The sequence below is a fragment of the Phytophthora parasitica genome (genome assembly GCF_000247585.1).
Source record: "Phytophthora parasitica INRA-310 unplaced genomic scaffold supercont2.1, whole genome shotgun sequence".
NCBI lineage: Eukaryota > Oomycota > Peronosporomycetes > Peronosporales > Peronosporaceae > Phytophthora > Phytophthora nicotianae.
In genome coordinates this window covers 1,692,764-1,715,552 of record NW_008634126.1, presented here as the reverse complement: position 1 = coordinate 1,715,552, position 22,789 = coordinate 1,692,764, and the positions used below count along the sequence as shown (strand labels likewise).

The 22,789-nt window shown below is 53.7% G+C and overlaps 10 protein-coding genes across 10 annotated transcripts; 2 read left to right on the top strand and 8 right to left on the bottom strand.

Annotated features, from left to right (window-relative positions):
- Positions 1-226: 226 nt before the first annotated feature.
- PPTG_00441 (hypothetical protein) lies at positions 227-1,069 on the bottom strand. The gene has a single exon (XM_008891842.1). The coding sequence runs from the start codon at positions 1,040-1,042 to the stop codon at positions 323-325; it is 720 nt and encodes a 239-aa protein (XP_008890090.1). The 5' UTR covers positions 1,043-1,069; the 3' UTR covers positions 227-322.
- A 1,165-nt stretch (positions 1,070-2,234) lies between these two features.
- PPTG_00440 (hypothetical protein) lies at positions 2,235-3,013 on the bottom strand (the record flags this gene model as incomplete). The annotated part of the gene is made up of 1 exon (XM_008891841.1): positions 2,235-3,013. One exon carries the CDS (start codon positions 3,011-3,013, stop codon positions 2,279-2,281), a length of 735 nt encoding a protein of 244 aa, XP_008890089.1. The 3' UTR covers positions 2,235-2,278.
- A 1,132-nt stretch (positions 3,014-4,145) lies between these two features.
- PPTG_00439 (hypothetical protein) lies at positions 4,146-5,933 on the bottom strand (the record flags this gene model as incomplete). The annotated part of the gene is made up of 1 exon (XM_008891840.1): positions 4,146-5,933. The coding sequence occupies one exon, from the start codon at positions 5,931-5,933 to the stop codon at positions 4,146-4,148; it is 1,788 nt and encodes a 595-aa protein (XP_008890088.1).
- Positions 5,934-6,304: 371 nt separating this feature from the next.
- On the bottom strand, positions 6,305-7,714 carry PPTG_00438 (hypothetical protein; the record flags this gene model as incomplete). Its single annotated transcript, XM_008891839.1, has 1 exon — positions 6,305-7,714. The coding sequence occupies one exon, from the start codon at positions 7,712-7,714 to the stop codon at positions 6,305-6,307; it is 1,410 nt and encodes a 469-aa protein (XP_008890087.1).
- A 288-nt stretch (positions 7,715-8,002) lies between these two features.
- PPTG_20738 (hypothetical protein) lies at positions 8,003-8,134 on the top strand (the record flags this gene model as incomplete). The annotated part of the gene is made up of 1 exon (XM_008892936.1): positions 8,003-8,134. The coding sequence occupies one exon, from the start codon at positions 8,003-8,005 to the stop codon at positions 8,132-8,134; it is 132 nt and encodes a 43-aa protein (XP_008891184.1).
- A 150-nt stretch (positions 8,135-8,284) lies between these two features.
- PPTG_00437 (hypothetical protein) lies at positions 8,285-10,475 on the bottom strand. The gene has a single exon (XM_008891838.1). It carries the CDS (start codon positions 10,218-10,220, stop codon positions 8,490-8,492), a length of 1,731 nt encoding a protein of 576 aa, XP_008890086.1. The 5' UTR covers positions 10,221-10,475; the 3' UTR covers positions 8,285-8,489.
- A 401-nt stretch (positions 10,476-10,876) lies between these two features.
- On the bottom strand, positions 10,877-13,169 carry PPTG_00436 (hypothetical protein). The gene has a single exon (XM_008891837.1). The coding sequence runs from the start codon at positions 12,902-12,904 to the stop codon at positions 11,075-11,077; it is 1,830 nt and encodes a 609-aa protein (XP_008890085.1). The 5' UTR covers positions 12,905-13,169; the 3' UTR covers positions 10,877-11,074.
- An 860-nt stretch (positions 13,170-14,029) lies between these two features.
- On the bottom strand, positions 14,030-15,817 carry PPTG_00435 (hypothetical protein; the record flags this gene model as incomplete). Its single annotated transcript, XM_008891836.1, has 1 exon — positions 14,030-15,817. One exon carries the CDS (start codon positions 15,815-15,817, stop codon positions 14,030-14,032), a length of 1,788 nt encoding a protein of 595 aa, XP_008890084.1.
- Positions 15,818-17,981: 2,164 nt separating this feature from the next.
- Positions 17,982-19,577, bottom strand: PPTG_00433 (hypothetical protein; the record flags this gene model as incomplete). The annotated part of the gene is made up of 2 exons (XM_008891835.1): positions 17,982-19,496; positions 19,561-19,577. 2 exons carry the CDS (start codon positions 19,575-19,577, stop codon positions 18,056-18,058), a joined length of 1,458 nt encoding a protein of 485 aa, XP_008890083.1. The 3' UTR covers positions 17,982-18,055.
- Positions 19,578-22,018: 2,441 nt separating this feature from the next.
- Positions 22,019-22,789, top strand: PPTG_00432 (hypothetical protein; the record flags this gene model as incomplete). Its single annotated transcript, XM_008891834.1, has 1 exon — positions 22,019-22,789. The coding sequence occupies one exon, from the start codon at positions 22,019-22,021 to the stop codon at positions 22,787-22,789; it is 771 nt and encodes a 256-aa protein (XP_008890082.1).

The following is a 22,789-nucleotide window of genomic DNA, read 5'->3' as shown; positions in this document are numbered from 1 at the left end:
GCAACCGATGAGTCGTCGCTAGCGTACTTGAAGCGGATGGTTCCCTCGACGCCGCCAGCAGTTGCAGCATCGAAGCGATAGACAAACACCGGTTGTGCAGCAACGAGAGAGATAACCGCATAGAATGCAGCAACAAGAAAGAAGTTCAATGTCATAACGGTCGACAGGGAATTGAAAAAATGGTGTTTGCCTATACTACTAAACTACACGAGTTATCAGGAAATTGCTAGATGAAAACTCGACGAGAGTTGCATGTATTTTCCTAAAGTTTGCAACGAAAACTCTTTTTTTCTTAGAATCTAAACCATATACTTGTCACCTCTTAGACGCCGCATCCAGCAGGAGTGGACTGGTCCGGGGAATTCTGGACGGGAGTCGACTGGTCGACCTGGTTAGCGTCACCCTCGACCTCCGTTCGGTGGGCGCAGGAAATACGAGACTCTTGTCCGCACACGGCGTGCAGCACGATGCTCCACGACTCGGTGTTCTCGGATGGCAAGGGGAAGTGCTCGTCCGTCCACTCGCTCTTCACAGTGGCGTCCTCGGCCAGCTTGAAGGCACCGAACTTGCCGGACAGATCGCCCTTCTCACACGCCAACGGGTTGGCCGAGTAGTTGCCCGGGTTGCAGGCGTAGTCCTTGATCTTGGCCTCGCACTCAGGCTCAGCGTTGTACTCCGACACGGGGCCACACGCACGCAACGGGTCGTAGTGGAGGCCAGTCGCCGCCTTCGCGCACTGCTTGAACGAGTCGGAAGAGAGCGTCGAGTTCCACTTGGTGTGAATGTGCCACTTCCAGCTCGTCACCGTGTCCATGGTGCAGTTCTGGTCGAACGCCACAATGTCGGACTGGTTGACACGGGAGAAGTCGAGAGCAGCCGTGATGGTGGCAGTAGACGAGTTCTCGCCGGCGTACTTGATCTGGATGGTACCGTCGACGCCAGCAGCGTTAGCCGCGTCGAACTTGTAGACGTACGACGGCTGGGCAGCCGCAACAGCGAGAGCACCGGCGAAAGCGCAGGCAGTACCAAACGAGCGGACCATAGTGTTGGTGTAGTGAGAGGTAGAAGGTTAATCTGGAAATGACCCCAACTTGTCGATGAAAACCTGGTGGTGGTGAGCCCCAGGGCGCATGTTGCCTTGCACCAATTGCAAGCAAGCTGGCATGTCTCGGAGATTCATGGGCACATCCGGAAGGCACTAGCACCGTGCATTGCATTGTTGCGCTGTTCGCGACTGCCGAGGTTTCGCCTTTTTAATCTCTTCAATCGTGGAGATAACCAGTTTAACGAGTGCATAGACCCCTGGAAAACTTCAACAGATGCGATCAACATGAGAACCAGTGGATAGCCGAGCTTCGACGAAGAGCTCGAAGGAGGTGGAGGAACTTCCTCCTCCGAGGACATTTATCGCTTGATGCAATGGTTTTTCGTTTTTGTTAATCAAATTATGCTGGAGCTTTCACTATCGAAAGGCTTAAAAGAGGTATATAAAAGGTTAACCTTTTACCATTCAGCTTTCGAACCTATCGTCACCAAAAACAAGCATCTTGTTGTCCTTTCTCTTAGAATTAGCCGGAGTTTTTTTCAGCATGAAGCTGCAGATGAAGCAGTTTGGCAGTTCGACCACTCATACGAAGCTGACTCCACAATGTAGAGGTTCACGGGCGATTCGAGATTCACTGGTGCAAATGGAAATCTCCTTACGTTTAGCCTTCACTTCGAACGCTGTTGCAAAAAAAACAATGATTCGGGGAAGTACTGTACGATTAATCCGAAGCATTACATGTAGGGTAGTTAGTTACTTGCTTCAAAGTCCGAAGTCAGCGCGAAAACTTTGAGTTTGACAATCAGACTGACTCATCGACAAGCTCTCCATCTTCTGTACGGTTTCGCTACTGCCACGCAAATCTCCGTGGGCAAAAGATGCGTGCGCGTTGTCGCTGGCGGCGACTCCACGAGCGAGTCCGTGTGGAACATTCAGGAAGCGATGGCTTCCTGTGAACCACTCGCTGGTCTTTTCGTGTAAATTACACGGTGTGATTTAGATACATGTAGAGCAACCTATCCATACATAAGCTCGATACTCGATCAAAGTGCTTTTACAATAGATGAGTTTTCACTCTAAGCTGAAGAGTTTGATTGAAAGGAGAAAGTTGTGCGAGAGCAACTTAGTCGCAGAGAACACACCAAAGACAAAGTTTGACAAGTATCGTATATTGACGTCACCAAGCATATAAAGACAGAATTTCGGAGTACTGCGTTGGTCACTCGGAGCCAATTAGTCCTTCTTCACACCGCAGTCACCGCCACCAGTGGACTGGACGGGGGTGTTCTGGGTAGGCGTGGACTGGTCAGCTTGTTCCGACGATTCACCGTCACCCTTGGTTCCAACCGCACAAGAAATGCGAGGCGCCTCCTTGCCGCACACAGCGTGAAGTACAATGCTCCACGTGTCCGTGTTCTCCGACGGAAGCGGGTAGTGCTCGTCCGTCCACTCCTCAGTCACAGTGTTACCGTCACCAACCTTGAACGCACCGAATTTGCCCGCCAGATCACCCTTCTCGCACACCTTGGGGTCGGTCGTGTACTTTTCAGGGCTGCATGCGTAGCTCTTGGACTTCGCCTTGCACTCCGGCTCCGAGACGTACTCGGACGCCGAGCCACACGCCTTCAACGGGTCGTAGTGGTTGTCCGTAGCTGCCTTGGAGCACTGTTTGTACGAGTCCGACGACTGCGTCGAGCTCCACTTGGTGTGAATGTGCCACTTCCAGCTCGTGACGGCCTCGGTGCAGTTGCCGTCGAACTCGGCGATCTTGGCCTGGTCGACGCCGGAGAAGTCGAGGTTGGCGGTGATCGTCGCAGTGGACGAGTCTTCGCCGGCGTATTTGACTTGGATGGAGCCGTCGACGCCACCGGCCGTAGCCGCATCGAACTTGTAGACGTACGAAGGTTGGGCGGCCACAACGGCGAGAGCCGCAGCGAAGGCGCAGGTGGAACCGATGGTGTTCAGCATGATCAAAGCACGAGAAGAAGAGCTTGATGGGGAGAAGGTGAATCGGCGAATGGGGGCAGTCAGGAACCGATCCGAATGCCGCTTGCCTCGAACCAGTTGAGTGTTCTTAGCATGTCTCGAATCTCTCGGTGGTGACACATCCAGGAGGCACTTGCATGCACTTGCGATTTTAATCGGAGCGTAGTAACGTTAAACAAATGCATAGCCTCCAGGAAACTTCAACAGATTGCCAGGACCGGGTGCTTTGAGTTGTGGCGCCACGTGACCTCGTGGATAGCCGTCAACTCGAAAGGTACAACACACTTGCTCTCGTGCTTCTTTGGTTACGGACAGTATGAAGCGTACCGTGTACGTGTAGAGAATCGCTACATGTATATAGATATAGAGATTCCTGGAGCTGCTTCTTCAAAGCTTTGATCAAAGTTTGAGTTCTACAGATCTTCTTCGGCATCACGACAAAACCGGACAATGTTTCAAGGCATCGGATGAAGCGGTCGAAGTTCGATTCCAAGCTCGTGTACATGGTACAGTACTGCACCCCATTTTCGCGCTCTTGGACTATTGATAAACTTCCGGATATAATGCTCTTTGCGCAAATTTCCTATGACTTATCTGCTGAAATCTGATGTGTTTGCAAATCCTATATGGTCCAACCCCAAGAAACGGGGTGGAGGTCTGTACTTTGGCAGTGGTAAGGAAGGTGGGGAGCCTACACCCGCGAATTTCGTCAACATGTACCCTGCAGGCAGTACAGGGTTAAGTAGGGCGTAAGCTTACCATTGCCAAGTCTGGATTTGATGGTAAAGGGAGCTTCCGTTCCGTTGCGTCGCACCGTTGGTGTTCCCACATGAACCCCCTTCGTTCAGACATGTGCATGAGACAACAGGCGTCTGTGAAAGCCTCGGCGAGCTTCGCACGTAACCGGGGTGAATGATAAGTTACGCCTCTCGATCACCCTGCGTAAGCTTTACGGTAAAGATCCGAGTGTATACAAGTGGATGAATGCTCCTCCTTACGCAGACTGTCACATGCAACTTCAACTTGGGTCATACTGAAATCGAGATGTTTTGTCCGTTACACCAATCGATTGGTGTTGGATCGTTGATAAATTTATAGTTTAGCTCTGCAACCCTTAGCCGGATTGATATCGGTGAAGTTGTGGCGGGCCCCTCGGAACGGGAGGTGGCTTCGAGCGCGAGCGGATAACGGGTTTCCGCTCCTCAATAGTGATCGTGGCCTCTCTGGGCGTCAATCGGATCATTTCTGTGCCGCGAGGAGTAGTGACCCAACTCTGTCTGGCCGAGTAAGGCCCAGGACTCGACTGCTGAGTCTCCGGCGTCGACGGCATCTTGTCGTCTTTCCAGTGCGCAGCTGAGCGCTGTCTGCGGTCGACAGACGGACTGCGCATTGCTACATTCATTCCCCGACTGCTTCCGCCTCGGCGCCTGGTTTTGGGGCTTCTGTAGTCGAGTGTTTGTCGTCCACAGCGAGTGCTTCTTGCGCGTCCTCGTCGCTGAGATCGTAGAACGTCGAAGAAGCTCGTGTTGGCCTCTAAGATGCAGCCAGTGCACACAGGCACCATGATCAACCGGCCCATTAGTCCGTCCTGGCTGCTCACGAAAACCTGTTTCGACGCACGGCACCTCGAACAAGCAGCGCGTCCGCATACCAGACACTCCACCACGTTCAGAGTTCCTACGCCGCCATCTTTTCCCACGCGCTGGCACCTACTGCACGTGTTTGGGTCGTTATCAGCGTGTGTGGGGCTGTCACCCCAACGGCGTTCCTGTTTCCTACGCCACAGGAACTCCCGTGCCATCTGCGTCAGACGCTTTGTCTCCGAACAGTCTAGCAACCTCGTCATGTTGAGCACGGTTTCCACCGCATAGTGAAGCGAGATCGGCTTGACTACGAGGCCTTTGATGTCGATATTGCCCAACATAAATACTTCCACTATGCCCTGTTCGCGTTGCCGGTACAAAAACCGCGTCGACATTAACGCCGGGATCGAGTTACGACTGCGAAGGTCTGGGAACTGTGATAAGTTCACCGAATGCATGATATGATACCCGAGTTTCTCGCCCGTCCGGGTGCGTGTGAAGCCGCTGTCTTCGAGATAGACGCAATGCCGTCGCTTGCAAATGCGTGGGTCTCCAACGGCTTGACTAACGTAGTACTTGAATCCAAAGAAGTGGAACGGGTCGTCGTCTGTAGGCGGCTCCATGACGTGCAGGATGCCGCAGTCTGAAGACGACCCGTGCAGATACCGGATCACAAGCGCCAGTTCCTCTTGCGACTTTGTGACCAACGTACTGACAGCGTTTTCCACGTACCCATGGCGAACTCCAGTGAGCATCATAGTGGCCGGCGTAATTGCTGCTGGTGTCGTGGAGAATAGCGACGACGACGCGGCACAGCGATGCAGTGAGTCGCCGAGTGACTCGCTTACTCGACCGGCCTGACGTTCCCTGTAGACAGTCAATTCGTCACGAAGGGCCTGCGTCTTCCAGAACCTGGTGTCCACCTCTCCCAATCGATCGTAGGCGAAGTGTTCGAACGCGCGAACCGTGTGCGCCAGCAAGCGGGAGCTCAAGTCCTTGCACGCGACATAGTCGTGGTAAGGGATCGAGATGTCCGGGAGCATATCCCGGGGCAATGGGAAGTCTCGAGATCGAGATCGAGACCGAGAACGAGCCATTGAGGGTACTCGATGGGGCTTGCGAGCCACCAAACAAGTTGCAAAGTGGTTGATGGATCGCCCGGCGCAATTGAAGCAAATCCGTGCCGAGCCGTTGGCATGACGGCAAAGTATCTGATCCGAACAGGAGGGTCCGAGACATACAGAATCCCTTGTGTGGCTCAGCGAATCAAGCATTCCAACACGACCAGATAAACGGGAGTCATGAAGCTGCTTGACCATTCGATTGACCTTCGGTCACGCGGTAAGCTCTTCAAAATTTCGCGTCGCCCGGCGACTGGTTCGACGCACACGCAGAGTCTCAGACTGCGTGACGCAGTTCTGTTCAAGCCGGGGAGTTTTGGTGCTACGTCTGCCTTGAAAGGCTCAATTTGAGACTGGATCGTCATCACAAACAAGAAAACCTTTGCCACGTAAGTATTGCGATCGAGTGGCATCCAGTTATCAATGCTTACTGTACTGACAGACGACTAGCCCTGGTTACTTCGAAGTATTGCGAACTGGTTTGCTGTTGATTGATAAGACAAGCACTTCACGATGTACTTTAAACAACTATGCATGTTACGGCAAGCGCTGCTGCTCGATTGATGTTCTCATCGCTGGGCGTGCTGGTTCCCTTCAGTCTGCCGGCTTACAGACTCCAACGAGTTCTCTCGCTCTCTTGCAGCGTGAAAGTAGCGCATCAAATCGTTCGAGGAGCCGGAGCCTTCCTCGTGCCGCAGTCTGCTCTGTCCTCTGCTGCTCGATTCGGAAAAGCTCAAGGAATCTTCGCGGTCGTATCGATCAGACAGATGCATTGGCCGGAAGGACATCTCTTCGCTGGAGCTGCTCTTTTGCTGCGCCCGGTACTGCTGCTCGTAGTAGCTGATGTTGGCCGTCATGGTGCAGATACTGCACACAGGTACCTTGACGAGCTTGCCTAGAAGCCCGTCGTTACTGGTCACAAAGATCTGTTTGTTGGCGCGGCAGCGAGAGCAGGCTTTGTATCCACAGACCAGGCACGGAATGAGCTTGACGCCCTTAAACCCGCTCTTGCGTTCGCGCTGACACACGGAACAGCTCGTGCCGTCGCCGACGGATGTCTGGCGCGTGGGTCGCCGGCCGCGCCGTTCGTCGTGCTTCCGTTTCTGGAATTCACACGCCATCTGAGTGAGTCTCTTAGTCTCGGAGCAGTCGAGCATCCGCGTCATGCCGAACGTCACGTCCTCGACGACTATAGTGGCCATGGGTTTGATGAGCCAGCCAGAGACGTCGATGCTGCCCAGCATGAAGATTTCTACCAGGCCGTCCGCTTTCTGCCGATAGATAAAGCGCATGGACGTCATCGCACAGACTGAATTGTGACTCGTAAGGTCAGGAAACTGAGGTAATGCTACGGATTGCATCATGTGATAGCCCAGTATTTCTCCTGTCCGAGAGCGGGTGAGCCCAGTATACTCCATATAAACACTGTGCCGTCGCTTGATGATCCGTGCGTCGGCTGCAGACTCCGTCACGAAGAACTTGAAGCCCAGGAAGTGGAAGGGCTTGCTCGCAGTGGGGCCCTCCATCGTGTGCAGCACGGCGCAGTCGGCCACGTCGCCATGCAGAAACTTAACCACCAGCGCCAATTCGTCCTGCGTCAGCGTCACCAACGTGCTCATGGCGTTCTCCACGAAACCTTGTCTGGTGCCGATGAGCAAAAGCGTCGGCGGGATCAGCGTCGCTGCGGTCGGAGAGAAAATATCCTGCTTCTCGACCAGCCGATGCAACGAGTCCGCTAGCACCATGCCCATCGAGCCGCCGTCACGCTCGCGGTACAGTGTGATGTCGTTCTTGGTAGCCTTCGCCTTCCACCGCCGGCTGCTGACCGCGCCGTTCTCATCATACGCATAGCGCTCGAACTCGTGCACCGTATGGGCCAGCAGCTTCGTGGCCAGGTCCTTGCAGTCCTGATGCACATCAGGCGAGACCGAGAAGTCGGGAAAGTCTCGACGTGGCAGTGGGAAGTCACGGCGACCCATGGTTATATCGACGGACAGGTTAGTGACAAGCAGGAAAACGGCGACTGAGTGACCTTGTGCGCCGAGCCCCGTGCTTGGCCATGGTCATCATGTGCGCTCCAAAGTTTGTGCGCAACGCCGCAAAAGAGACGCAGCTAATGGCGCATGCACAGCTTAGGCAGACAGGTCTTTGCTCAGACTGACCAACGGGTGGTCTCTGCTACAGTCCGTCGAGGACTCGTGAAAACTCGTGAGGCTGTAGAGGGAGCGCCGCGAGGTCCCGGTACCCGCCACCTGCGCTATTGCAACATGCGTGGCGGCCAGACGTTGCCCTCAGGTCCAACATCAACGTGCTGCATGTCCAAGGATAACGGAGAGTCAGAACGTCTCGGCAGACAGCGCGACCACCGAAATCGTCGTCTCCAGTGCAGAGCTCCGTGAGCTCTTCAACTAGCCTATCCACTCGAGTCGGCTTCAAAGTCAAGGAGGAACAAGTCACGGTGATTTGATTCCTCCTTGACGGAGACACCGTCGGATGTATGGAATGCAAGCATCGATATTGTGGTGGCCCGACGACTGCGTATACGTGTACGCGAAGTCTTTGCCAGCATTCTACATCACGCACCGCTCCGTTTGACAGTTCCACGCCGCGCGGCTTTGGCGCGGCGGCGTACGTACAATAGCCTCGATCATCTGCAATACGCAGTGCAGTCGTTGTACATGTACATGTAGATCACTAACGCCTATCAATATATTCACAACATCACGGTCCGTACGATGGTTGGCGGGCGTTTGCTCACTTCATCCTGTCGGCGGCCGTCTGCATCTTGAACTGGTGGTGCATCTGCTGTGCGAGGTAGATCCCGTTGACTTGCGTCTTGTAAGAGGTGGCCTCGGCCATGTTGTTGAGCTCCTCAAGCCTCGCCATCATGGCCAATTGGTCCGGCACCTCGCTGTCGGACGTCTGCTTCTTCATTCTGCTCGCCTTGGGTTCTGCTGGGATGGAGCCGACCGATTTCGAGTAGCCCGATTCCTTCACCTTGGACAGGTTCGTCACTCCCGAATACGACCGGGACTCGGACGAAGACTGTGGTGGGCGGAGATTCAGTCGGTTGGGCACCTCGAACTCTGGAGACGTGCAAGATACGGCAGCATCCGGGTAGGTCGTAGTGCCCTGGTGCACGAAGCTTCGGCCCATGACCGGGGTCCCAGGTGCCGGGGGCGTCTTCGTCCTTCGTCTGTGAATTCGCCTCGTAGAATTGGCCTCTGTGTACAGCATTCCCTCAAAACTAGACGTGGCATTGACCGCAGTGGGCTCGCTATCGCTTGTGTTTGAACTGCTGCTGCTTTGATGTGATCTCAATGACCGCACGCGCTCGACTGGAGGTTCGTACGTGCCTGTGTTGGCGCGCATGACGCACCTCGAACACGCCTGAATCTTGCGAAAGCTACCCATGATGCCGAGACTGTCGCTGGCCCACACTCGCTTCGTGGAGCGGCAACGCGGACAAACACCGTGTCCACACAGGTGACAGGCTACGAACTTGCTTGGCTTACCCCGGTTGCAAACGTTACAGCCGTCGCCCGCCACGTACGTGGACGCACTTGAATACTGCGAGAACGACTGGTCTACGTCGGACTCGCCACGATAGCGTCGGCGGTTCCTCGCCATGTCAGTGAGTCGCCGCACTTCTGCCAAGTCAAGCAACCGGGTGACGCCGAACTGCGCGCCGGCCGAGAATATACTGGCGATAGGCTTGACGATCATGCCGGACAAGTCCATATTGCCCAGCATGAAGACTTCAACGACCCGGTCGCTCTTCTGTCGGTAGAGATACCGGGAGCTCTGCAACGCGCGGATCGAGTTGTGGCCCGTTAGGTCGGGGAACTCATCGATATCCACGGACTGCATGAGGTGGAAGCCCACGGTCTCGCCCGTCCGGGTCTGCGTCATGCCGCAGTACTCGAGGTACAGCGAATCGCGGTGTTTGACAACCACCGCGTTGGTCGGGGATTTCTTGACGAAGTACTTGTAGCCCATGTAATGGTACGGCGCGTCGTCACTCGGATGCTCCATCGTGTGTACCACAGCGCAGTCGGCCACGTCCTGGTGCATGTAGGTGACAACCAGGGACAGATCCTGCTGACCCTCGGTGACCACGGCGCTCATTGCGTCTTCTACCCGACCGGGGCCCCACCCGGTTAACATGACGGTAGCCGGTGTCAGTGTCGCCTCCGTACACGAAAACAATGGACTTCTCATTTTGCAGTGACGCAACGTCTTGTTCAACTGATAACTGGTGACGCCCACGTCGCGTTCGCGGTATATGTTCATGTCGTCGTGCGAGTACTGTGACTTCCAACGCTTGGAGTCCACGACACCTTTGCGGTCGTAGGCAAAGTGTTCGAACTCGCGCAGCGTGTGCGCCAGCAGAGTGGTCATGAGTTCCTTGCCATCGTCATGTTCCTGCTGACTCACGTGGAGCTTCGGCAGGTCCTCTCTCGGGATGGGAAAACGTTTCCCCATGGTACCAACTGCGAATACTTGCGCCGAATACAGCAACTCGAAGAATGAGGCAGGTCAAGCGCAACAAGTTTCGAAAACCAGGCGTGTGGCATGGAGGACTCACGAGACTGCCATGTGAGTTGATGCTGCATCAACTGATGCACTCCAGTTTCCGCGTGCCGGCCGACGAGCAGTTGGCCGCCAGAGGTGCACTGTTGCATGACTAGAGTAGGCGTCAAATGGTGACGGCCTTGCATGGAAGGCCTTACGGATACCGTCAACTGGGAAGTTGGAAAGCTGGCGTAGCTACTACGATTGCTATACGGTATAGCATAACAGCGAGCCGCGATGAGCCTGACGAGCCGTGGATCCCCGTGTTGCCGCGACTGCAGTGCCACTTGTGTTTCACGGCGTGAAATTCACACGCGCGCAGATAACGTCGTGCCGCAGGAGTCGCGTCTGGGGTTCCGCTCATCGGAATCCGTTGCAATGGATCCATCTGGTCTTAACGCTGATCACCCGCCAGCAACGCTCGACTCGTCTGCTGCCCTGCTTTCAACCAATCTGCTTGACGTAACGCTATCGGGTGACCAACAAGCTCACGGACTCAACTCGCAGTCGCGGATACACTTTCATGCTCCGTTTGTCAGTCAGCTTGCTCGGCGTTGGCAATGCCATGGCACTACTATGGCGAATTCTTTCTATGCGGATATCTTTCAGTCGAATTCAAATCCGATGGATGTACGGGCCGGCCGCCGTTGCACTAAGGCGATCGGTCACAAGCATCCTTGATGAACTCATTGCTGCGATGCAATAACTTCATTTGCGTGAGCCTCGGACTCTTTATAACTTCAATTCTAACGTACATGCTCTCTTCATCCCCTTACCGTTCGAGGCTCGGTTCGAATGTCCCCTGCCGATGGGGGACAAAGTTGTCGAACCAGCTCAGACCCACGTCGTACGGGGTGGCGGCGAACTTGAGAGCGGCTGGCCTCCACCTCCATCTTGAGTTCCTCTCGCCAGTGCTGTTCACAGTAGATGCCATTCAGGTGCGCCTTTGTGGAGGTGTCCTCGGCGATCTTGCTGAGTTCGAACAAGCGAGCCATCATCGCGCGCTGCGCCGGCGACATGTCCGCCGGGATCTGCTGGTCGAAGCTTGTCCTTGGCTTGGGAGGCAGCGCGCCGTAGATAGGACCGTCATCTTGAGCAGGAATCGAGACGCGCGTGCGAGCCCGAGGCCGGGCCGGCTCCGCTCCAACGGGGCGGGAGCCTCGGTCGGAATATGACCTCTGGTTCGCGGAGGGCTTCGTCCATCGCCGGTCGAGGTTTGGCTCAACGACATCCACCTCTTCTTTGTCATCGAGCTTTGAGCTCGCTGGCATGCTGCTGGACGCGTACTGGGTAGGCACATGGGAAGTGGGGGATCTTGAAGGGAAGGTTTCACGGCGTCGTGACGGGGAACGCATACGGCTTGCTGCGTGTTGTGTCTTGGTAGTTTGAGGTGTAGCCGGCGATTGAGGTCTGGAGAATTTCTTGGCCTTGGCCTTGTGGAAGTCGAACTTGAGCTCACTGGGGGGCGTGCGTAGAACGCGCTGGTGCGGGGACAAGAAGCTGCCCGTGTTGGCCCGACGCACGCACGCCCTGCATCCTGGCACCTTGATGAAGTCGCCAAGGATGCCCTGGTCGTCACTCACGAAGACGCGCTTGGTGCTCGTGCACTTCTTGCACACAGCGTGGCTGCACAGTAGACAGGTGATCAGCTTCTGCTTGGACGCGCTGCGGTTGCACACCTTGCAGGACGTCGAACTGCCCAGGATGGCGGTACTGGAGCCGAAACTGCGCTGCTTGCGTGCCATCTGCGAGAGACGACGCACCTCCGCCAGCTCCAATAGCCGCGTGACGCCGAAGAACATGTCGACGGTGAACATGTTGGCCAGCGGCTTAAAGATGCGACCGGAGATGTCCATGTTGCCCAGCATGAACACCTCCACCATGTGAGTGCTCTTCTGGCGGTAGATGTAGCGCGTGGACTGCAGCGCGCGGATCGAGTTGAAGTCGCTCAGATCCGGGAATCCGGGCAGCTCGACCGAGTGCATGATGTGAAAACCGAGCTGTTCGCCCCTGCTGGACTGGGTGATACCACTGAACTCGAGGTAGACGCTGTGGCGGTGTTTAAATAAAAGTCCTTCGGTCGGCGACTTCCTTACAAAGAACTTGTAGCCGAGGTAGTGATAGGGCTCCTCGTGCGTCGGCGGCTCCAGTGTCTTGAGGATGGCGCAGTCGGCCACGTCCTGGTGCTTAAATTTGACCGCCAGCGCGAGGTCGTGCTGGCTTTCTGTAACTACAGCGCTCATGGCGTTCTCGACGCGGCCTTGGCCGTAACCTGTAAGCAGCATCGTAGGCGACGCCAGCGTCTCAATTGTCGACGAAAAGATCGGCAGGTCGAGTCTGCAGTGACGAACCGAGTTAAAGACGCTGTTGCCCGTCACGCCGGTCTTACGTTCGCGGTACAACTCAATGTCGTCGCGACAAGTGTGCGGCTTCCAGCGTCGGGCGTCGACGATGCCGCTGTTGCGGTACGAGTGGAATTCAAACTCGCGGATCGTGTGTGCCAGCAATTGCTGCATGAGCTGTCTGCTGGCCTCGCGTTCCTGTTCACTCACCTCGAGCTGAGGCAGCGTTTGGATCGGGAACCGTTGCGTCATGACCTTCGATCAAACAGAGCGATACTACTACGGCTGGGAAGACGAGCGCTTTCGACACCGGCTTGCAATTCGAGAAGTGAGCCGCAAGAGCTCGGAGCACCGAAAGCGTTGCAGGATCAGATAAAGGCGGTGTTTTGGCAGCCATCGGGAAAGCCCGAACAAGGCACGGGGATCCCACGACTTACTTTAAGTATGTGGACAAGCTTCCGATCAGGAATCCGATGGCGGGACAAGCTAAAAGATGGGGTCTACGGATTGTGAATTTGCACAGAGTAATGTTGTGTCCGTCGGTCATTTTGGTTCGAAGAGTATGAATCCGAGCGCGGGACCATCGTGTATCTTACCGGTCTGTCCCAGCATACAAAGCCCTGGGTCTGGTCGTAAGTTACGATACGATCGACTGTAGATCGCGAACGTGATCCTCGGCGGCGCGAAGCAAGTTTTGCATGACTGAATTGCATCCTAAACTGCCTGCGAAGCTCGCAACCGCTGCTTACGGTACTCAACTTGATGTGCAGGCAAGAGGAACATGATACATGATGTACTCATACCTTCCCCATCGACTATCGCCCGACACGTAGGCTGCGTACAGCGACAACGGGTTACCGGCACGGGGGCGCTAGGCAACGAAGCCCAGTTTAACTTTTTAAGAGGGGCGAGATGGCTGCACCACCAATGTAAGCTTCCTCCTGACACTGCGTGATGGAAATCAAAGTTTGCCGCAAAAGAATGGTGACGGAGTGCGCGAAGAAGACTTTTGTTTTGGTGAAGTGTTATCTTGTACCCGTTTGACTTAGGCAGACGCCGCCACCAGCCTAATCAGACGATCAAAACTCGTCGTGGTTGATAATTGATACATCTCGTGTCTGTGCCAAAATGACACTGCAATCGTTCGACTTATCAGCGAACATGTACATGTATCTTGTCCACAAGTTGGCTTCAACAAGGCTTTCAAGTACAACGTAGTATCTTTCTCTACAGTTGCAGCATTCCCACCGAAATGGCGCCATTGGTGGGGGGGCCGGGGACCGGTTTCAGTTGCTTTTTTGGGGAGGGGTTCCTTTCACCTTCAGGTTTGAACGAATAATATAATCCCAAACTGCACAGGCTAGCAAACTTCCACGTCTACGACATCCTTCGGCCTCGAGACGACACGTACGCGCTGGTCTGTTCGGCTACGCCATTGAGTTCCACGAGTCGAGCGTACATCGCTTCCTGAGGAGAGCAGCCCGTGGAGTTTCCAGTTGAGTGCGACCGCGATGATCGACTGCTGCTGCTTGTACCTCCGGACGTTCGATGGCTGCCGGGCTGCGACAAGTTCGAAGTTGGCATCGGAGGCTTGCCGGGGCCATTGGAACGAACGACCAGTTGCTGCAGCGACCCAGACAAGTACACTCTGACGTTGGGCGGCACGTCTCGAGGTTGCACGGGCGATACGACTGGGCGTCCGACACTACGGCTCCGACAAGAGCGAGGTGAACGGTCCCAGTTACCACTGCGGCAATTACCTCTGTGCGCACGGACGGGTTCCGTTGGACTGGTCGCCGTGGGGGTTGACGCGATCGCCGACGAGTAAGAACCAATTGAGAAACCGGACGAGTACGACGACGGCTTAGAACGGGATTCCATGTCGGCGACGGCTGCAGACACCGAAGCCACAGCAGTAGAAATACTCTTATGGGACCGAGCACTGAGCGGGTCTGCGCGGTATTGGCTGTATTGGGGGCTTCGTCCACGCTGGCCTGAGCTCCCACTTGACGACGAGCTTGAGACGGGGGCCTGAGGAGAGACGACAGGAGTCTCGTTGGCCTCGACGATACATGCCATGCATATGGGTACCTTCTCGAACTTGCCCAGGATATGATCAGGATTGGGTACGTAGATCCTTTTGATGTCACGACACGTTGAGCAGGCGAACAGGCCGCAGCACTCACACTTCACCAACAACTTGGACGTGGAGCTCAGCAGCGAGATTTTCTTGGGGGTCTTGCCGCAGAGCTGGCATTCGTCGGCATGTGGATGTCGAGAACGCACCAGCACAGACGGACGACGTTCCTGGACCATGTGCGTCAGTTTCTTGGCTTCCGCGCAGTCTGTGAGCTGCACGAGCGCGAACAAGGTGATCTGCGCCAGCTTGTCTGCGATAGGCTTGATCACCATGCCCGAAACGTCCAGGTTACCGAGCATGAAGACTTCGACAACCTCGTGACTGCGTTGACGGTACAGATAGCGTACGGACTGTAGGGCGCGAATAGAGTTGTAGCTGGTCAAGTCCGGGAAATGCGGCAGGTTGACTGAATGCAGCAGCACAAAGCCTAGTATTTCTCCTTGTCTCGTGGTACACGTGCCACTGTACTCGAGATATAACGAGTCGCGGTGCTTGACGAGACACGGAGCTCCAGGCGACTTGCGCACGAAGTACTTGTAGCCGAAGTAGTGATACGGATTTTCAGCTGTAGGAGACTCGACGTTGTGTAGCACCGCGCAGTCGGCCACGTCCTCGTGCATGAAGTTCACAAGCAGCGAGAGCTCGTCCTGGTTCTGAGAGATGGCGGCACTCATAGCGTTAGCCACGCTGCCGGGACTGCTGCCGGTCATCATCATGGTGGGCGACGCCAAGGCCGCGACCGCGTCGCTGTTGGATAGCATGGTATCGGGACCGAGTTCCGCCGCCAAACCGGAGCTAGTGGCACCCGCTACTCGCTCCTTGTAGAGCTTGAGGTCGTCTTGGGATCCGATATGTTTCCAGCGCGCCGTGTCCACGACGCCCTGTGCGTCGTACGCGAAAGTCTCGAACGCCTGCACCGTGTGCTGCAGCAATCGGGTCATCATTTGCTTGGCTTGCCGATGCTCCTCCGGCGCCACCTTGACTTTAGGCAGCAGAAGCCGCGATATCGGGAAGCTCGGCGCCATCACTCGCCGTTCTCAAGACTGAACACAGAAATGTTTAAAGAAGGGATGAGGCGGACGTTCCCTCGTAGAGGCAGACGCCGTGCACGTTGAACTGCAACGCGGTCGCGGTGGTGAATGTCCAATGCGTTAGGAAAGACGAATGCCCCGTTCGGAGCTGCAGATGTATTCAAGACGGGAAGAAGTGGTATGTCTTGTTCATGCCCACCAAATGGAGCTCTTGCAGGGCGTCACTCGCCCCCATGTCAATGGCGTTGTCATGGGCCATGAGTCGATCCATCGACCGTAATCACGAAGCTTACATCATTATTCCTTTGGTGACCTGTAAATGCACGCGCCACATGGACGTTCGCCTGGCGAAAATGAGAAAAGTGGTGGCCGACGATCTCTTCAAGCGTTCATGTATCCATACAAGGTGGCGAATGAGGATACATGGTGGATCCAGGGCTATCCCATGCTTGGAATCAAGCAATCTGGGACGCGAGGCAAGCTGCTTCTCGAGAAGTAGGAGCGCCTCCCGCTGAAGACCATCCACGAGGTGAGTTGAGCCCAGCCTCACCGAGACGGTTGGCCAGTTCGATGCGCTGATCGCGCTTGAAGTGATACTTAAGTATGTATCCGACAGCAACCACTTTCTTTGTGTTTGCGTTGACTTCAACGCGTTCGTGATCGAGAGCTGCAACCACAGCAATGTCAAGGTTTGGATACTGTAATAGGCCCTACTCCGTGACCGCATTTGCTGAGAGAGGTAGACGCTATTCTGCTGCGTCGTGTTGTACGTTGACTCGGCCATGCTGTTCAGTTCCGCCATGCGCGCGAGCAGGCCGGTCGTCTGCGATGACGGGGCCGTAGCAAAGCTGTACGCGTTGTAGTCTCCACTAGACGAACTAATGAAGGTCGAGCCTGTAGGTGGTACACACCGCAATTCATAATCTGCATGAGGGCGTGACTCTACAGTTTGTGTGGCATGGACATCAACTGCTGGCTGTGATGCGATAGCTTAATACAAGTAGCACTTGCTCTCCGTCGCTCCATTTGCTGGTCGTTTTTAGTGTACATCGGCTGACACCTGGAGCTCGTGATGCTTACACAGCTCAATACGCCTTCATTCATCCCTCGATGATGCAACCGTGCTGTTGAGCACTCTTCGGTCGGCAGCGACGGACAGCTCAAGTCCGAGCGCGATCGCGCCCCAGAGCTATCTGAAGATGAAATACCGACGCCGGTCGCGCTTTGATCAAGCTGGAGATGCTCAGACATGACGACGAGCAACTGAGGCTCACCGGGCTGTGATAGTGCTCGGTTAGTCGCCAGTTTGCGTCCATCTCGAACACCTTCTTGTCCGAGCGATGCCCGAGGGACATCGTTTGCAGATAGCAATGGCGCAGAGTTCGCACGCTGCCAGCGATACGCCACTAAACAACTTCCTTTTTTGCTGACACATACTGCACTCCATGGCCAATTTGGCTTGCTGTTTGCAGTTAACCTGTCTGTTATTGCGAACTCGCAGTCCACTGCACTGTCTTCCACCTGGATGGATCTACCACCCCGTCATGCCAGTCAATCCTCGAACGGTGTGCTCCAGCATACGCGCCATCATGTGCTTGTACACACACTGTTCGAGCCACGATAATGAGATCTTAGGCAGCTGGACCATCACCACCGAGAAGTCTGCGTTCGAGTTCATGACTATAGCGTGCTAGCCGACGTTTTAATGACCGAGAGGAGAGGCAAGTCACGCTTCATTACAACCACAAGCTTGAATTCACAGGTGGGACGGAGAAGTTACGGCTGTCGAGCAAAGGAGCGGAGGCTTTTGTCTTAACCAAGGGTCGAGATCGGACTGGGATCCTTGTCTAAGCTCCCTGTATCCCAAGCTCGCCAGGTGTTCCATCCGTTCATGGTATCCTTAAGTGATCCAAGGCAAGACGCGTTGGGCCGTCGTCGTTTACATGCAAATCTCGCTGGAGATCATCTTTCATGTTGAAGTGAGAGCACGCGGACCATTTCAGCAGTTAGACAGACCAGGGCATCAAGTCAACGGGATCAGCAGCAGCAACAGCAGTGCTGGTCCTGTTGACTTGGTGGTATTACCACCATCCGAGGCCCAAGTAAGGTGTACGTACATGTAACCCGTCTGGCTTGCAGAATACAGAAACATGACGTGAACGAAACAAGCATTGGCGATACATGTAAATGACAAACAGCATTAATGAACAACTTCAATATCAAAGACCAGCCTCAGAGTCGCTCTCCGATCCGGTTGCGCGGCACTTGATTGTGGCGTCGCTCATAGAGACCGTACACGACGCCAGGCACTAGGAACGCCAAGACGATCAACGTGGACGTCATGCTGCGGAAAGTGTCGAACACAATGTAGCAGAGTACAACCGTCGGCAGTCCGGCCAACGTGGCGAGCACGCGTGTGCCACCGGGGACTCGAACGGGTCGAGGGATGTACGGAAGCAGTTGGCGGAGCCTAATGGCTGCAAGGATGATCAGGAGCTGCACCGCTCCGGCAAAAGCGTTGGCCATGGGTAGCAGCGCGTCAAAGTCTACGCCTAGTAACGTCATCGTGAAGAGAGCTGTGGCTCCGATGGACACGTATGGAGCATCAAAGCGGCTACTACGCCATGCGAAACAGGCAGGCAGGAGATGCAAGTCGCTCATGCCAGACAACTGAAACGACTTGCAGAAAATACCGGAGATGAACAACCCGGCGACGGAACAGCACGACGAAAACACGAAGAAAGCCTTGAGCACCGGCCCCCCGATGGCGTCGGCGAGTGCAGGATACGAGTCACGTGTGAAGTAGGTCCAGTTGGGGTCATCCACAAGGATGGCGGCCGGAATAGGAACCAGATAAGTCAACAGCGTCAACGCAACGGTGTACGCGATGGCTCGCGGATAGGCGCGCGCTGGGTTGGACACCTCACCACCGAAAACAGAGGCCATGTTGATGCCGTCGAAAGCCCAGAACAAGGTGTTCAGTAGCAAGGCCCACTTGATTTCCACGGCACCAACTTGCTCGTCGTCGCCCAGGTCTTCGTGGATGATGTTAGTCTCGTGTCGAACCTCGAACAGGTCTCCGAAGTCACGTGCTCGAGAATACCCCCAAACGGTGAACACCAGGACGGGAAGCAGCACGCAACCCAGTAGCACCACACAAGTGCGAGACACGATTCGAGTGCCAACGAGACTCGGGAGTGTGAACAGAATAGCAAGCGCCAGTTTGACAGCGTACGAGACGACGCCAGAAGAGATAGATACGCTGTAGTAATCGTCCAAGATTTCCAACAGGAAGCCCGGCAGCAACGCCGTGTTGAAAATACCGGATACGAAGGACCACCAGCCGACCTGAAAGCCCCAGAACGGGCCGCACGCGTTGAAAACCCACACCGTGAAGCCACCATCTTCCGGGAAAGCACAGCACAGCTCTGCTATGATGAAGGCGTACGGTACCGTCACGAGGAGAGGATACAACAGCATGGCCGGGAGGCCGATCGCTGGGCCGGTGGAGGAGATAATGGGCTCTGAGCCTAGCGGTCCGCCGCAACCAAAGAAGTAGGTCACCGCTACAATAGAGAGCGTCCCCATGACGCGATGGTGCACAGGTGCCCCAGTGGACTTCCTGTACGCGCCATTGGCGTCCAGCACAGCTGTGTCCAGGCACTCGATATCACTGCTAACAGCAAAATACAGATTATTATTCGTGTGCTCGACAGGATCGTGGTTTGCAAACTTACACGAATCTGGTAGCCATATCCGCCCCTTGCTAACGGAGACTTGACTGCTAGAAGACGAATTCCGTAGTGACACCACTGCGAAGTATCGTCTCCGAGTGCTTTGGGTGCAGAAGATCATTTTTCCATGGTCATGTTGCCGGTTTCCACGCTTCTCCGGCTTTCTGCTGATGCAAAGATGAAGAAATCATGACCGTGTGTCAATACTCCCTGAGCCCCTCCCCAAAATAAGCATAGTCATCTGCAAGTACGGACTGGAGTTCAACACTTGGAGACCAAGATACCATGCTGCGAGAATAGTTCGAGCCCTGCGCTCTCTTTTGATGGAAGCTCACTGAGGCTCACCATACTATGGTGCATCACTATGGTCCATAGTGATGCTTAATGCTCGCGTATCCGTAGCAATAGTCGCTCGGTAGGAGGAGTATGCCAAATGGCGAAAACAAAGAAAAACAGAACTACACCGCTTCGACTCGTGTTCCCAAGCTCGAACTCCGAGCTTAGACCCTCGAAAGCTAGGCCTGACGTCATTTTGAAGCAGAAGACACCGATTTTGGTGTGACGATGGAGGCTTTGAGACACTGACATGACCTGGAGACCTCAATTGGTTGTTCTTGCAAAGAGAATATTTTCTACAGGTATTCCCTTGTTTCGTAATTGCTGCTACCAACACTGTGGAAGAATGGACCAAACCAGTGTAAGTCGCTAGTGTAATGCTAAGCCGCACACCGATATATCAAAATTCTAGAGGTACTGTACTGGGGAGGTTCATTCAAAGAAAATTTTAAGTAGAACTCACAATAGATAAATCTAAATATAATCTCAACTTGCCTCTTCCAGCCATTTTGCTAGGTCGGTGCTCCTGCAGCGAGAGCAAGTAGGCCATGCTTTGAGGTAGCCTTGCATTGATCTTTGCGTGTCAATGTTTGCTTCGCTGGCTGCAACGGCTTGCGGTGCGATACAATCTGTAAGGTTACAACTGGGTCAAACTGACAGCAAAAAATGCAATGATGAACGGATTCCACAAAGAAAACTACCTGCTGGTTTTTCTCTAGTTACTTCGTCTTGGAGATTTGATAATCGGCGTTTAGGCAACCTTCTGGGCTAGTTTATACTGTTTTGATTCGATGACGTTACCAATTGTATAAACGACATTTAAAGTACACTCTTCTCCTTTCGCTCACGAAATACCCCCGCCGGATGTACGGCAGATGATAAGCCCTCGCAAGTCCAAGCAGCTTAGACTTCGACACGCCGACAAAGAGAAAATGAGTGACTAGCAATCCTGCGAGAGTTTGCGACCAAAGACCGATGGCCCTTAACTATCAGATACGGACAACCCAACGCCAAAATGTGCTTTAAACATGCTACTTTGGCTCAACGTTCGGCTTACACTTTGATGTCAGCTGAATGCTGAGCGAGATGACATCAGGCGAGTAACGCAGTACTAAGAATTAATCTGTTGAGAGCTGTCATACCTAAAGGTATTCCAGTATTAACCTGCATATTCTACGTGCATTATAACAGTATTTTTAGGGGAAGTATTTGTGACTTTCCGTAACTTGCACTTTTTTAAATAAAAAATGCGTTTTTAGCAGAAAAATTGTAGCTACATCTACTCATTCTAAAATGCTTATGGGCAAACAACGCCGGTGTTTAAGGAAAACATAAAAATTAAATAGGAGGCCACTTTACTACCAAACAACGTTGGTGTATCTCAAGACTGTATCAGGCTTTACGCGGCTTAAAGAGATCGGTGAAGCAAGGCACCGCACTTTGTGACATGGAACGCCTCAAGTGTGAATAACAGTGTACTTTGATTTATCCAAAACTCTCTTTAATTATTTGTTTTACATGTACTGCATATCATTTTTGTAGGTATCGTGGACCTGTTGATCAGTCTGGCGCTCTAACTGACGCTAAACCATTGGACTTGTCACCGCACTGAAACTCAGCGGGAGGCAACACGGAATTCACATCGAGAGCAGTTTAACAGTAGTGAAGCATAAACATTTCACAAGAATGTGACTTCATACTGATGATTTCGTCTCTCTTGAAACAGCTTGCATAAACAGACGGCCCAAGCTGTAGTGATATCCGCTACCGACAGTGCTTCCCCCCGCAGTGAAAAATGAGGACTTCAGTCATCGGCTACAGTATACCCTCCGCGTACCGGTAGAACGATAATAAAACCATTGGTAATTTCAATGTGGTAAACCGAAATTTCGTTCACGTCTAGATTTGAGGATACGGTGCACAATATCACAACTGGAGTTATTAAATTATTAGTATCGTGGTTGGAACCGAACAATCTGAGGATTGTTTATGTGCGGTATCACCAAATCCAAAGAATGAAAGACAATCTCAAGATCGACAATTTGACGTAATCTATACAGTACATGTTGGTAATTCACCATTCGATTGTAGTCTTCATTTTTCAATCGATCTTCCAAAAGCAACTATGCGTCTCCGATGCGTCTATGGATTAACAGTGATCCTTGCTGTTGTCACTCTGGCAACAAGTGTCGGCGCTTCGTCGGTCGATATAGACTCCAAGATGGTAAACCCCACAGCCGAGCTTGCGCTCACGTATGGCATGAGTGATACTAAACCCAAGAGATTATTGAGAGCCGAGAAATTTATCGAAGAAGGCGGTGAGAACGAAGAGAGGGGAGCGTTCTCAAACATTGTCGCCAAAGTAAAGGGTCTCGTGAAGGTTGATCCGAAGCGCATGCCGGTGGTACCGAAAGGACTAGCAACCGTTAGGGAAATGCCTGACGAGGGAAACAAGTTCACACTCAAGCTCAAGGATTTCTTGAACAAGCAGAAATCACTGGACGATGTGTACTCGTTGCAAGTAAAGGGTAAGAAGGGCAAAAAGCTGCTCGAACCTGATGCGCTGCCCATGTATATCAAATTCAGTGAGCTGACTGCAGCGCAGAGGGGAGGCAAGGACATGTATGGAATTAACGCGCTCCTGAACCACGTACCTGAAAAAGATCTTCTGGAAATCGCCATTCGTGGAATGAAAAGCACAGATAAATTCACTGTTGCGACCGCTGATCGAGTACGAGCTGGGCTGATCAGCAAGTGGTGGAGTGAGAAACTGAGACCACATGAAGTTGCTAGCCTGCTAAAGGGAGGGGATATCACATTGGACAAGGTCCATAAAGAGGTGGCGAGATTGTATCTTAATACGTACAACAAGGTCCACATCACCACTACTGGTTAA